Source organism: Megalops cyprinoides, chromosome 16 (genome assembly GCF_013368585.1).
Source record: "Megalops cyprinoides isolate fMegCyp1 chromosome 16, fMegCyp1.pri, whole genome shotgun sequence".
Lineage (NCBI taxonomy): Eukaryota > Metazoa > Chordata > Actinopteri > Elopiformes > Megalopidae > Megalops > Megalops cyprinoides.
The window spans coordinates 15,998,181-16,013,472 of record NC_050598.1 but is presented as its reverse complement, the minus strand read 5'-3'; the positions used below and the strand labels follow the sequence as shown (position 1 = coordinate 16,013,472).

The 15,292-nt window shown below is 43.5% G+C and overlaps 2 protein-coding genes across 2 annotated transcripts; both read left to right on the top strand.

Moving 5' to 3' along the window:
* The first annotated feature begins 1,972 nt into the window (after positions 1 to 1,972).
* On the top strand, positions 1,973 to 3,707 carry si:dkey-237j10.2 (uncharacterized protein LOC568721 homolog). The gene is made up of 3 exons (XM_036547987.1): positions 1,973 to 2,031; positions 2,514 to 2,679; positions 2,812 to 3,707. The coding sequence occupies exons 2-3, from the start codon at positions 2,532 to 2,534 to the stop codon at positions 3,525 to 3,527; spliced, it is 864 nt and encodes a 287-aa protein (XP_036403880.1). The 5' UTR covers positions 1,973 to 2,031; positions 2,514 to 2,531; the 3' UTR covers positions 3,528 to 3,707.
* A 1,947-nt stretch (positions 3,708 to 5,654) lies between these two features.
* LOC118791229 (sodium/hydrogen exchanger 2-like) lies at positions 5,655 to 14,897 on the top strand. The gene is made up of 12 exons (XM_036548526.1): positions 5,655 to 5,898; positions 7,507 to 7,970; positions 8,291 to 8,541; positions 10,162 to 10,379; positions 10,884 to 11,080; positions 11,451 to 11,540; positions 11,737 to 11,807; positions 12,693 to 12,845; positions 13,588 to 13,684; positions 13,806 to 13,937; positions 14,128 to 14,188; positions 14,698 to 14,897. The coding sequence occupies exons 1-12, from the start codon at positions 5,655 to 5,657 to the stop codon at positions 14,895 to 14,897; spliced, it is 2,178 nt and encodes a 725-aa protein (XP_036404419.1).
* The last annotated feature ends 395 nt before the right edge of the window (positions 14,898 to 15,292 follow it).

The following is a 15,292-nucleotide window of genomic DNA, read 5'->3' as shown; positions in this document are numbered from 1 at the left end:
ATATAATATATGATGCGGGCCTGTTTCCTCTTTCCTGTTGCACTCCTGTATCCTGAACAGGGTAACAGCCACATCTTCTTAAATGGGCCACAGGTAAAAAATTTCAGTAAGGGGTTTTCCTTCGTAACAGTCTAACAAGTGTTAGATGTCATTGGCAGATCTGTGTAAAACATACCACACATGAGAGAGAATTTTAGAAATGGAATACAAGAAAGGAAAGCTAGTAATAAGTCAAATTCCTCTCATCTAGATAGGTGAATTACATGGAGTTAATATCTGTTACCTGCAGGAGACAACTAAAAGGAAAAGACACTAAAATGGCTTTTTGACACCATGCAAGCAACAGGAGAAAGGTAGTGACAGCTGAACACCAAGCATAACAGTACCATGCATGGCCTGACACAGACACACCATCTGAACACGAACAGAATTAATTCATTTTTACCAGTTTTGGGGACCTTTAATCAAGGAAGTGATTTCGAAAGCAGCAGCTTAATAACTTGATGAACATGAAGTCTGATTTGGTCACTTCCTCTTCATATCACGTGCAATGTTGCAAATCATGGGATATGCATGTTAATGGTTCCTCTTCTGTAAAAATGAAAGTATTTTTTACAATGTATTGTTACTATGGCTGTAGCAGTGTGCTCCTAGAGTCTGCATACCAGCTAGACTCAATTATGTAAATGTTTGGTACATCAAGGTTTAGCAGTTTAGGCCGAAGTAGAATACTACAGTCTATATGTAGGAAACTTCGTTTTGCAAGGCTCGCAATATTGGATCTCACATGACATAGCCTCCTACTCTTAAAAATAGCTAAAGGGTTATCACAGACCCCCAATGCCAAAATATTCCAGAGCTACTACATTCCCATGACTACCAGTAAGCCAATTAAACCAGAATTTCTTCCAGAATTCTAGAATTCCAGAATTTCCAGAAAACTCCTATCTCTACTTCATAATTTTAGAGGAAGGTCCTTCAGAATCTGCCATGGCTGTCTCAGATGGTCAGAATCTCAATGGAGGAAAAGACCGCCCTGTCAAAAACAGTATTAATATGGTTACTGGACATGTAGGTTTGATGGGTAGATGTAGGTTGATATAGGTTTGAAGATCAAGTAAGCTTGGAGGCTAAATAGAGTGATGTTTTAGACACAATACTTGCTGCCAGCTACTTAGAGCAGCTATTGATAGGTTATACACATAGATTGTATTTGAAGGGGATTATCTGTATGGTGATATAATCTGTCTTTTTTGGTTTGGGTCAAAAGTGAGGGAACCCACAGCCATTGATTGCTCAAGCCTTGCATATATTGTTTCAGTTTAGGCAATGTTTTCACCAGAGGTGTTGTCAGACCTGACACGTAGCAGGGTGGGGGGATGGGGGCAGTAGAATTAAGTGTAAGAAGGACATTAGAAAGGATTCTGAACAGAGACAGAAAATACAGAATGAGAGATGAATGAGGACAGGTCAGACAAAGGGGAAATGTGGGGTTGCCACAAGACTGTAATTGAACTATTGCATCAAGTGATATTTTTCAAGATTGGATAAGGCAAACCCACTGGGCATAAAAAAATAAATAAATAATTGCCTTTAGTAAAAATACAAAGCTACAGTTTCTTTTTTTCTGGCATGAGGCTGTTAGAGCAAACTGTCTTTCACACTTCCCACTTACCACTAAACCTTATGGCCACACTCAAGATTGTCGCCGTCATGGAAAACACCGCCTCATTTTCAAGAATGTTCCTCCCTGTTTTGCTGGTGCTGTGAGAAGCCACAAGGCTGCTGTTTAGAGATCACAGCTGGTCATTTTAGACATGTCAGTGTTAGTCACTAGTTGTCAGTTCCTGTTTCTGAGTGACAAAAGAGGCAGGGCTGTGAACATAGAGGGTGGTAGTATAAGTATTCAGTGCCGCAGATTGCAGTTAGGACAGCTGAAGATTTTACCATAGACTCCACATCCAGGAGCAAACTTAAAGAGAGTGGAACACCATTTATATTGCTCATCACTGTCCACTCTTGGCTGTTCTGGTGAGTCGTTTCGTTAGATTAATTGTATTGTATTGCTTGGAACACACATCTCTGTATGTTCAGGAACACACATCTCTGTATGTTCAGGAAATCTAACCTCAAATGCTGTCTGAGACTTTCATTGACTCCAGTTTGACCCTAGTAAGTTAGCATTGAGAAGATGGTGCATTGGTACTGTTTGAGGATAGAGCAGCAGGATATATACCCATACAGTATATATTTTCGGAAGGTTTAAACTTTTGTTGTGACTTCCCACGTAGACGTACTCCAGCTTTGATCTGATACAGACTAATTCCAGTGTTTGAACCAATATAGACTGACTTTAGTGCTGGATCCAATAGACACATGGTTTTTGTACAGACTAACTTCACTGTTTCATCTAGTACAGACTGCCTCCTCTCTTAAATGGAGAAGAAGGCATTTTCCAGTGTTCTAAAATATTTATATGTGTACTGACTCCAGTGTATGATTTTCCTCTACAGTAATCTGCTGGTGCACACATGCTGGGTGAGGGCTTCATCAGCGTGTTCACATACAGGGAAGACGCTAATGACAAGACTCCAACCAGGCCCAGAGGCAGGAGTCAACCATGTAGGGACCCCCTCAGGGACACCAGCACGGACAAAACAGCCCTAAAGCTAATTCAAGGTGAGTTATAGGTCGAAAACTGGAGGAGGGACTTACTGTAATGTAATATAACACTTTACATCAGACATTTTTCACTCTGCCCTTCTTGGTTCCAAAATGGATTACAAATTGTGCTTTTTTTCTGGTTAACAGGAAAGGAGGAGTTGCCAGGCCTTGAGGAAGGGCTAGAGGAGCCTGGACCAAGAGTTTCACTTCAGCTCAGCCCCGCCCTCTCCATACCCAACAGCGAGGCCAACCAATACTTGGGCCTGGAACTGTACCGCTCCTGGTGCTGCACCAGTTTCTGTAAAGACTACCCTGACCTGCAGCTGAGAGGGGATCACGTGGGTGACAAGGATTCAGAGAGCCCTAGACTGGAGTATGAGACCTGCGAAGGCCCGCTACTACAGTCAAGGGACCTGGAGGAGCTGGTGCCCCTGCAGTCTGGACCTGAACCCCCCGTTTCACAAGTAGAGCCTGAGCTCCCCCACGATGAGGGCTACCTGGTGATGGACAGTAGCATCATGCTGGACAAGAGGGAGCCGCTGTCCAACTCCATGCTGAATGGCTACCTTGAGAGTAAGCTGCTGGAAGTGTACAGGCAGTACCTGCAGGACAGTTTGGTCCGCGGTGGCTCCCCCACCAGCCCCACCCTGCCGCCGAGCTTTGTGCCACCAATGATCGATCAGCTTAGCCAACAGCTGACCCTGGAGCAGGGGCTGGACTCCAGCGTCGCCCGCAGCGTAGTCGTGAACTACCTGAGCTCCCAGCGTACCTGCACAGCCAGCTCCAACTTTAGCTCCCCCATCTTGCGTATCTCCAATGTGGACCAGAGAAAAAAAGCTCCCTCGCACTACCAGCCCCTGTAGGGACTGGCCCATTCATTCTGACCTGCCCTGGATTATGCCATGGACTGCCTTCATGTAGACTGGACGCCCTTTGAACATACAGCTCCTGTTCCTACCGGAATAATGATGAAGGTGTGCATTAAGACAGGTTATGTCATGAACTAGAGGTGAATGGACCACCTGAGCCCAAAGGGTACCACCCACTACACTTTGGCAGCTGTTATAAGAGTACTGTGACATATGCAAGACAATGCAATCTTCTCCCTCCTTCTTCAAAACATACATCATCTGGATAGATGCAGTCCTTCTAAAAAATTAATTGTGTGTGAATCTAGGGGTGATAATGTTGTCGCAGTGCTGGGTGTATGCAAGAAAATATCAGGTGTCACTTCTTATTTTATAGCAATGCAGCTTTCATGGAGGGTGTTTGAAGCATTTCATAATGGCTTCATCTTCTAAATAGTGCTGATTGACCTGTAATGCTATGGTCTCAACACATCAAAAGTTGCAGAGGAATACAACCAAGGCAGGGGGAACACATGTCATAGTTCCTTTATGTGACTAACCTCTTCACCTCTCACCACATGGTGGTGTGGGGTTTTGCTTTCGGTGTGGAAGAGCCTGGTTTTAGCATCAAAGTCACGTACACTCTGAGAACTGAGAGAGGCAGGGTGGAAATGGTGAGCCAAAATAAGAAGAGGAAGGACGGAAACCAGCTGCACTGCCATTAGCCACTTATTAGTGTGCTCAGGCAGCATGAGTTCCTTTTACTTCAAAATGGGCTGTTACTTGATCCAAGGTTTTGCTGAAACGGCATTATGTGAGCCAACTGCTTGATTCATTCATGTGACTCTTCATGTGAATAATTGTTATGTCCATTGTGTGCTCTGTAAACTAAGCCTTCAGTACAAAAATATGCATGACTTTTACTCCCTTTCTTCTGTTACTGCCTGTAAGATGTTCTTTTTGGTAAATTGCCTCTTGCAGAAGCTTTCAACGCCCATCTGCCATAAATGAAATGTACTGTGAGTACACAGGAATTCCATGAATGTGAAGCAAATTAATAAAATGACTGGCAATAAACAAAATAAAGGGAATATAGCACATTTGTAAATGCCTTCCACCTGCTGTCAGATATTGGTACTGCATGAACCCACACCATCTGTTGCTGCACAGCCAATGCTTTCTCAAGAGCTCCAATGTTTTATCATTTTCATTACATGTCAGAAAAATGCTTGCTGAATGAAAATTTTACATTTAAAAATACACACCTCACAAAAAACATGGATGTGCCTACACGGGATGCATCATCAAATATGATCTCAAATATGGCTTTTGAGTGCTCCTCCCACGACGCTGTTCACTGACCTCTGTTTCATTAAAACGGGTATGTAGCAAAATGACTAATGGATAAGCCAACAAAATTGCTCTATTTGGAAAGCAGACCTCATGATGCAACCTGTGAGGATACACCCTGTCCATTTACACACTTAAGCAGAAACAGCAGTGACTACATTCTTCCCTCCTGTAAGTTCATTGCCACAGACTGCTGAAAAAGGCAAATGGGGCGCATAGATCCAGAAGCTGTAATACATTCAGGGCATTATTCCATACTGCAGGGTGCAGCTCCTCATCTCTAGTGGTCAGAGATCATATCTTCCTTTCTGTGATTTTTTTATTTGTATAGGCATGCCACATGATCTTACACAGTGATAGGTGGAACAGCAACCTACTACATGTAACTACCTTTATAGGGAACTTGATCATAGCCCGTGCAAACAGAATCACCAAAAACACAGAAGTACCCAGTAATGTATAGCCAGTGAGAAACATAATATGTGTATTCTTTTCACATGGGTTTACTTAGCTCTCTGATTCATGGCAAAATATACAAGCCATAAGTCCCCTCACACTGTGAGTGGAGCCAATGTTTTTATATGCTGTTATGTGAATGGAGCCGCTGGTCTTTAAGAGCCCATTAGTGCTGGTCGGCTCCACTGCTAGCTCAGGGATTCCTGTGCGCATTAGCATCTGAGTGCGTTCATTAGCTGTGGGCCGTGTGGCTGGCGGGGCTGGGTGGGGTGTGGGACGCCAGGGCAAGCACGGCCCACCCCCCTCTCTCCCCTCTTCTCCCAGCCCTGGAGCACCATGTGCCCACTCCGGACGCCCCTCTTCCTGGTCTGCCTCCTCTTTGCTGTCTCCTCGGCTCTCGCCCCCTCCCAGGACAGCTCGCCGCTCCACGGGAACCACAGCGACCACCGCTTGGCCTCCTCACCCCCAGAGGCGCATCCCGCTCCCACAGGCCTGAGAGTCTTCAGCGTGGACTACCACCATGTGCAGGCCCCGTTTGAGATCGGGCTATGGATCATGCTGGCCTCCCTGGCTAAACTGGGTAAGCCCCTCCTCATTCCCATTGAATAATATGAAAATATCGTCATGCTATCAACACGCTACGATGTAAGCAATGTTTCGGTTACTGTGTGAAGTCTTATACTGGCTGCCATTAAAAACATAGCATCTTTTGCTGATGCAATATTGCTGGCACTTATAGCTGGGTTTGATAAAGGAGCATCAAAAGTGTTGTGTGGCATGGTGAGGTCCTATTCTTGCTGCTCCTTTCCTGGGATACATATGCTACTTGCTTCTTGCTTTTTAATGATTGCTGTTTGCTTTTATACTGTAAATCTACAAAATGTACAAAAACACCCAGGTGCCGTGCAAACTATACATGCTATACTATACAAGACATCTTTCCCATGAGTGCCATACATTTGCTGTTGCAGTACCCTCTAGATGGGGCATATTTCTGCTTGCTTATGTTACTTTTACCTAAACAGCTTTAGTTAAACAAGAATGTCAATGAGAGTATTTTGTCTCACTGTAGAATTTGCTGCTGTTACATTTTACGGATTGTGAGCAGATTTCGGGTAGTAATCATTCACTTCGCTCTCATATCTCCAAACTTTATTGCTCACAACAAAAAAGGTATGGGCTATCCACAAACAGAGGTTGAGGGTACTGCCATGCTCTAGTACCAAGCAGTGCAGGCCTGCTGGAAATGGCTTCTCCCTGTGGGTGCTTGTTGCTTTTCTTGTTCTGAAGAAGAAAGTATGCTATTGGCTGTTTCGTTAAAGTCAAGGCGAATCTGCTACTTTTCTAACAAATAACTAGCTAAGAAAATGGCAGCTTTCGTGGAGTGAGTGTAGCAGTACAACACAATGTCTTGCTGCTGCAATGCACCGAAATGGAAGATGGTATTACAAGCAAGATCTTGCAAACACAAACTTGATTAAAAATCCAAGGAAAGCACCTGATTCCCCATGATTGCAGACTTCTAGGGGATTTTAAGCATTGTGCGGAATGAAAAGTAGCCTTTGAAAGGGAAGCCAGAACTAGAACACTTAAGATAATAGTCTGTTTATGTAATGAGTCAACATGAGCTATGTAGTTCATATCTCAGCTATATCATATTATAGTCAGTTAGCCAGTTTGGTAGTTGTCCAGCTAATTTTTTGATCAGGTGTCATTAGATAAATCATTGTGTATAACTTGCTGGTACACAAGCAAGTAGCACACATAGATACACATACTTAACTTGGAAATATTTGAAGTCAAATGATTGTCTTTGATTTGGCAGTTGACTGCACTGAACAGATGCTATTACTAGGTTAATAAGATATATTTCTAATGGTGAGAAGTGTTATTAGGAGTACAGGAATATTTGTGGTGATGTGATGGTCAAAAAACGAAAGATGGAAAAGCAACAGCAGCAGAAGAAGAAGGTAAGGAAGAAAGAAAATGCTTCCTGTGCTGCCATATGCAATCAGAACTTTGTATGTTTAAATTAAATTAGACGCTACAGAAATTAATTATTTGTAAGCAGTCACACCTCATGGTAATTGTGGCTACTTCTTTAGAAAGCACTGAAAAGGGTCTGTGATTGCTGTATAGGTATGAGGTGAGCGTCACCAACCTGTAACCTCAAACATCTCTCTCCCAGGGTTCCACTGGTCTGGTCGGATCCCTGCCGTGGTACCAGAGAGCTGTTTGCTTATCATGGTGGGCCTCCTGGTGGGTGGGGTGATCTATGGGGTCCGCCATGCCGCCCCCCCAGTCCTGAGCGCCGATGCCTTCTTCCTGTACCTGCTGCCCCCCATCGTGTTGGACGCGGGCTACTTCCTGCCCGGGCGGCTCTTCTTCGAGAACCTGGGCACCATCCTGTGGTACGCGGTGCTGGGCACGGTGTGGAACGTGCTGGGCATCGGCGTGTCGCTGTACGGCGTGTGCCACCTGGGGTCCTGGGGGCTGGACGAGGTGTCCCTGCTGCACTGCCTGCTGTTTGGCAGCCTCATCGCCGCCGTTGACCCCGTCGCCGTCCTCTCCGTCTTCGAGGAGATCCACGTCAACGAGCAGCTGCACATCCTGGTGTTCGGGGAGTCGCTGCTGAACGACGCTGTCACCGTGGTGAGAACCAGCACAGGGAGCGCTGGGTGTGGCTCCGTGCTGTTTTTAACAGTGGCCCAGTGTAATTGCTTTGCAATGACAGTTTTTACATATACCCATTTTTATGTATTGGCTTCTCACAGTCAGCTTGCAAAGCTTAAATTTCCCACCATGGCTTCCTCTCAACCTTTTTACATGTTAAAAACCTCACTCAAAATACAGAAGCAGAGCCCTAACTGAAACCAAAATGAAATATTGAAAAGACCAAGGCCTGAAGAGGAAATGAACAGCTTGCAGTCTATCTGTCTCATATTGGCTTTCTGTGTCTCTTTCCTCTGCAGGTCTTGTATAAGTTGTTTGAGTCATTTCTGCGGATGCCCTCTGTGTCAGGAGTGGACGTGCTGGCGGGCGGGTGCCAGTTTGTGGTGGTGGGGCTGGGGGGGCTGTGCGTGGGGCTGTTTTTCGGCCTGGTGGCCGCCCTCACCACCCGGTTCACGGCCCGGGCCCAGGTGATCGCGCCCCTCTTCGTCTTTCTCTACAGCTACTTGTCATACCTCACCTCCGAGATGCTGCACCTGTCTGGAATCATGGCGTGAGTCTTCATGGGGATGGTTGTTGGGGAGGGGGGGGGGGGGTCCTTTAGATTAGCTAAAGTTGATCTATTGGACGATGGCCTAAAATTTAACATGCTCTGACTTGCATTACCTTGAGGTGCAGTTAGCTCTGAATGGAAGTCAGATGTCTGTTTCTTTTCCACTTTGCCTCTCTCATGGTGGTAAACTAATAATTAGAAACCAGTACAACTGCTGGATAGTGAGAAAAATGGTCCAACTTAACAGATTTGAAAATGGCAGGAAGCTGCATTGTTTGGTTTGTCACTTGAGAAAATATGTAGCTCCCTTTTCTGGTGTGTTGCCATATTCCGTGTAGCTTGCAAGCTAGTAAGTGCAGAAAAGACCTGAGAATAAAACACCCATCCTTCAAATGAGTGAAGAAACTGGACTTTGAAGAAATAGATGGCTATTGAAATTTAAAAGAAGCTTTACATTTTTCCCAAAACCTCTAGTTTTGGCTTTAGCTTTTTACCTTCTGTTTTCCAGCAGTCATGGATTACAAACCAGCAACAATTAAAAACAATAAATAAAAAAAAAACCACATTCACAAACATATTGTAATGTGTAGTAACTCGTAAATGACAAAATTCCAAGATATTGACTCACACGCTCAAATATGCTGTGATGCTGCACCACAGAATGGTAGTTAGATTATGAAACCATTCTGCGTCCAGTTTAGGTGATGATTGAACAAGAACTAGACACCCCCTGATGATGTGACCACATGACCACATGTGAAAAGTTTCTGCCCCCTTATCTCTGGTTCTCGCCAGATTTCAAGGTAGATGTTTGCTCTTGAAGTAATCAGCGCTGTTTTTGCGTTTTCATTAGATATGGTGTGTTTGCATAACCACACCAATTTTGCGTTTTCATTAGATATGGTGTGTTTGCATAACCAAAACAAAGCTGACTTGGTTTTCCAAAGCCATTTTAAGGCCATGAGGAAAGAGATGGAAAGATATATTGAATTGATTTATTTAAAACTTAGTGTCAGGAGCAAAGGCAATAAGAGCAACAGGGGTAGCTGACGCAGAGTGTCTTCCCCTTATAGTAGTAATTATTAAACAGACATTCCATACTCTCCTATATGCCTGTCAAAGGCAACATATTTTAGGCATTACTGCTATTCAGATGATACCCCTTATTATACATCAGTCTAAAGCTTGTTCATAGAGTCACAACATGATATGTAAGCTTTCATGCTTTCATTTTTTTTTTTTTTTTTGCAGTGCAGCACACTGCATGTGCACCTACTGTATCTCCTGGAATATTAGCAAACTGCTTAACAATGATCAAAAATGGCACTGGTACAAAAATGCAAGTAAACTACAAATGAGTTATTCAATGAATTCAATTAATTTAATTTAATTAATTTTGTATTTGGTGAAAGATGTCTTCATCTCTGTTTCTAAATGTTTCATTTGCATTTCTAAAACAGAGCAGTATTTGACCATCATGTGATATGATATAGTATTTGGAAATGACAAAAAAACTGTAAAATAATCAACAGAGAAAGAAAGATAAATGTCCAAAAAAGGGGGCAGGATTGCTACCGTCACTAAAACATGCTGATATACTCTGCCTTCTTCTGGCCCTAGGATTGTGACCTGTGCTGTCACCATGAAGCAGTATGTGGAGGCCAATGTATCCCAGAAGTCCAATACCACCATCAAGTACTTCCTGAAGATGTGGAGCAGCGTCAGTGAAACGCTGATCTTCATCTTCCTGGGCGTGTCCACCATCCAGGATGTCCACATGTGGAGCTGGCCCTTCGTCTCCTCCACCCTCTTCCTCTGTCTTTTTTGGAGGGCCCTGGGTAGGTAGGCTGCTGCATGGCAGGCACCCCAAGCCTCACATAATGAGGGTGAGGGTTATGTGCTGGGACCACACATCATGCAGTCATGCTCAGAGCATAATTTATGTTTATCTCCAGATGACAATTTTCATTATTGAAACAAAGATAGTATTGGCAGCAATGTGCACAAAATTTCAGTTGAGACAACAGCCTCAATATGACAGTTGCAACCTCTATACCCCTGGGGCTTGACCCTTCCCTCCTAGGGGGAATCACATGCTTTGGCTGTCATATATTCATAGAAACCCAGGCTGATATACAAATGCATGCCTTGTTGACTTGATATGTCTTACCTTTTGGACCAGGCAATAACAGCTATGAACACATTGCCACATTGTTTGAGTACAGTTGAGATGGTGAGAGTTGATGGTTTGAGCATGTATGCATTCATACACACACACACACACACACACACATGCTTGCGCTGACTCAATGGCCCCCTCTGTTGTATGCCTCTGGTCTCAGGTGTGCTCTTACTGACAGCAGTCGTGAACAAACTGCGGCGAAATGCAGTCACCTTCCGGGACCAGTTCATCATTGCCTACGGTGGCCTGAGAGGGGCAATCTGCTTCTCTCTGGTCTTCCTAATCGATGATTTCCCCAAGAAAAGACTTTTCATCACCACCACTATTGTGGTCATCCTGTTCACAGTCTTTGTGCAGGTACAATAGCCCATATGTATTATGGGCTATTAATACAAGGGTTTAATCCTTGATATGTTGCATTGTCCTTGTGCTCATGGGTGTTCTTGCATCCTGTAGTAATGCCACTTTGTTGGGCCTGAATAGTTGGGCATGGAAATGGATAAATAAGTCTCTGCAGTAAAATTATGTTGAACCCAATTTATAGAACTTCCATTAAATTTTTGTTATGCCATTGCTAAATTTAAATCTCTATCATCGAAAGTCCTTAACTCCTCAACTCCTTAAAAATGCTTAATGTAACGCTGTAGCCTTGACCAGCAGAGAGAACAAAAGGTATAGCCTGAGGAGCAGTTATATATGGATACTGGGCTGTACCTGTCACCTTTAGGGTATGACCATCAAACCACTGGTGGAGCTGCTGGAGGTCAAGCGGAGGAAGAGGGCGCCCCCTACAGTCAGTGAGGAGATACACAGCCGGGTGAGTGAAATGGGGAGGATCTGTGCAGTAATAGAACCCCCTCCACTCTTAGCTGTAGGGCTCTGAGTGTAAGACAGGCACAAACAGCAGCAGAGCTATGGTATAAAAATTTGGTCTTAATGATTTTCCATTGAACAGAGTCATACGTTTTGTACGTTGCTAAAACTGTCTCAGTAATCCGTGTACTGTTCCACAGCTCCTTGACCATCTATTGTCAGGAATCGAGGACGTTGTTGGGTATTGGGGCCAACACTACTGGAAAGACAAGTAAGAGTCTCTGAGGTTTTACTTGTACGATATGGTAAATATATGACAGAAAAGCAATCTATGACTGAAAAACCCACTGCATGAAAGCTTTTGTCACAATTTTCTAATGTGTAATGGAGTCTGTTACATACCCACATTGGAAAATATGTATAGCTGCAAGCAGCAGTGCCTCAGGGTAAACACAAAATGCAGACATATGACTAGTGCCTTAAGTGCGATGACTAAAACATATTTTGCAAGTATCATGATTCAAGTGTGTGATGTAGTTCATTTTATATTTTTGAAAATTGACAAATCCTTGCAGCAAGCCTGGGATTTGGCAGTGCTCAAGTCTGATATCCCATCTGAGATGAGTATGTTCAAAGAAACGATCTGCAGGAAATGCACATGAAAAATAAACATGAAGAAAATTTTTGCAGTTTTAATTCATCACAAAATTAAAAAATGAATACCAAACCAGCACCCCAATCCCCCCCCCCCCATGGAAGGCTTTGATGAAATGATGGCCAGCGTACTAGTTTGGTCTCTGTTTTTCAATTTTGCCAGGACAAAAATGGTTGACAGCCAGCCAGACTAGCCAGCTAAGGGAGTCACTTGGTTGTTTACACTTTTTAAAACTATATTTTTCTAGTTTGCTGCCTCCATAGCTAGCTTTCTAGCTTACAACATGAAATCATTGAAATGAAATTTCACTGAGCTTTATGTTTGCTTACTACTTAGCTAATCATCTTGAATATTGTGTTTGCTAGCAACGTACATTGACAATAAGGTTGGCAGTGGATTATTCTTTCTTGCCAGCAAGCTGATGGTGCACAGCGCACAGTGCAGTTTAATGCTGTCTCACACTTACGGGAATAAATGTTTTGTGTGTGTCTGTGACCTGAGGTTTGAGCAGTTTAACAACAAATACCTGAAGAAGTTCCTGATTCGTGAGGACACTCAGCCCAAATCCAGCATCGTGCTCCTCTATCAGGAGCTGGAGCGCAGGGAGCAGATGGGGCAAGAGGATTCTGGGAGGAGAGAGCGACCACAGGCCACGTGAGCACCGTATTGGAGAACACTTAATCACACACACACACACACACACCCACACACACACACACACACACACACATACATACACATACACACACACACACACACACGTGTGGCAGAGTGTAATTTTCAATTTCTTCCAGCAGGTGAAGCCATTTCACTGTCTAACTGGAATATATCATTGCTTAACACCCACATTAAGCTACAGTATGACTAAAGATCACTGACAAAGGGGCAGACTGAGGAATACTTTCACTAGTTGTGATTTTTGAAGAGTGCTTGTGCTTTCTTCAAAGAATATGTGTCTAATTCAAAAACCAGAGCTCTTTCTTTCTTGAAATGATTATAATGTGGACATTTTTATGTTCTTGCAAGCAGAAAAAAGTGATACATATGATACTATAATAATAAATGATAAATCAATCATAATATAGAAAAATTCAGAATAATATACACCTCAAAACTATTCATTCATATTAAACCATCACAATCTCCTCATATCAGCTTAGAGGGCATATCAAATGGCAGTAATGCAAGACAATCAAAAAAGAATTAACAATTATACTGGAATTACATTTCTATGGTAATACTTACAGCTAAGCAATTTTCTCTTTACACACTGACATGCTGTAAATTACCCCCTCCACATAATAGACACATGTTGAGCATTAAAATAAAGTTTGTGTTAAAATTTACAATTCATCACTAGGTTCTAATACAGAGTAGTAATTACCTCCTCTCACAGTGAGGACAGCCGTGTCCAAAGCAGACCCTTACTTCCAGAGGAAATGGACAGTATTAGGCGTATCCTCTCCAGAAATCTACGCAACTTCAGCAGCAAGGTAAGCAATCGAACATAATTCCATCTTTTTCCTCTAAGTCAGACCACCTGGTAAAAAGCGATTCTTCATTGAGGGGGTTGGATAGAAACTTGAAAGTGTGTGTGTATGTGTGTGTGTGTAGCAGATTCCAGCCTACAGCAGGCACACTCTGCACCAGGACTTCACCGTAGATCGCAGCAGAAATACTCGGCTGCGCAGACACCAGAGCCTGGGGGAGAGGAGCATAAACCCTGTGTACAGCTACAACAGACAGGTACACAGACACAGACAGACAAGTACTAACAAACAGACTACTCACTAACTGCAAACAGTTACTGATCACAGACAGACAAAAGGGCTTGAACCTCTTACAGTTCCATTAATACTGTACTGTGTGTGTGTGTGTGTGTGTGCGCGCGCGCGCATGCCTGCGTATGTGTGTGCATATTTGTTCCTGTTAACAGTGGGACAGTGAGGAGCGCTGGGATAGTGAGAGAGACAGAGGACTCACCAGGTCTATAACAGGTACCATAATTCACACCTGAACCAAACAGGCAGAGATGAAACAAACATCCAGCATGCTTTAGCGTTCAGGCTCACTGTGTCGACAAATGATGAGTTGTTGAAATTGCAGTCATCATTTCACATGCATGTCTGATTGGAAGTTAAAATTCATTTTAAACAAACCATTAGTGAAAACTGAAAATGAACAGCCAGGCTAGTGTTTTATTCGACAGAGGTCATTCTGTTTTAATTTCTCACCCCTGCCTGTATTCAAGCACCTTGTCAAGCAGCAAGCCTTGAGCATCAGGATAGGCATCATGTGCTTGAGTTGCTGAGTAAAGCAGAGGAGCTGTGCATTATGGTTTAAACATCCTGGACAAATTGATAAATCCATGAATATATTGTCCATAATTGCACATTGTTTGTTCGGTAGACAATGTCATCCACAGGAATAAAACAAAAATTGTAGTAGTTTCACATCCAGCTATTAACTGTCCATGCTCTCCAAATGCTCTCATTTTCATTCTTAGCGGGTCCAAGCACCAGCCCTGTCTACCTAGAATCGATGGACCCAGCGGCTCTCAGTCCAAATGGCCCATCCAGACCCCACAGGGACAGGGTGGAGATCAGAGCACCGGGGGGCCTGGCCCCACACCTCCCCTCTGGGCCCACACAGGAGACAGCCCCCAAAAAACTGAGTTTCGCCCTGGAGAATGAGCAGGAGAAGTAGGCACTCTTTATGAATACAGTCAGGGTGACAGCCTGCTGTCCACAATATGCCTAAACATGGAGCATGTCTACAGCTGAGTCATAAGGAAACTGCTTTCATTTCCATATTCACAGGAAATTTTGGACCAGAATGCCCACTCATATTGATACACACATACTTAAATATTGGTATACACACACACAAGTGCACTCACACACTGGTGCACTGACACAGTGCATGCACACACAAACACTGATACATTAAAACAGTGTGAACTATGTAAATGAAATACATAGTTCAAATATAAGTGTATGAGTGAATTGTGTATGAGTGAACTGTTTTCCTTTGAATATTTGCCAGGAAGTTGCACCCCACCACACATACTCATCAGAGACAAAATACTTTTGGCTTGATTC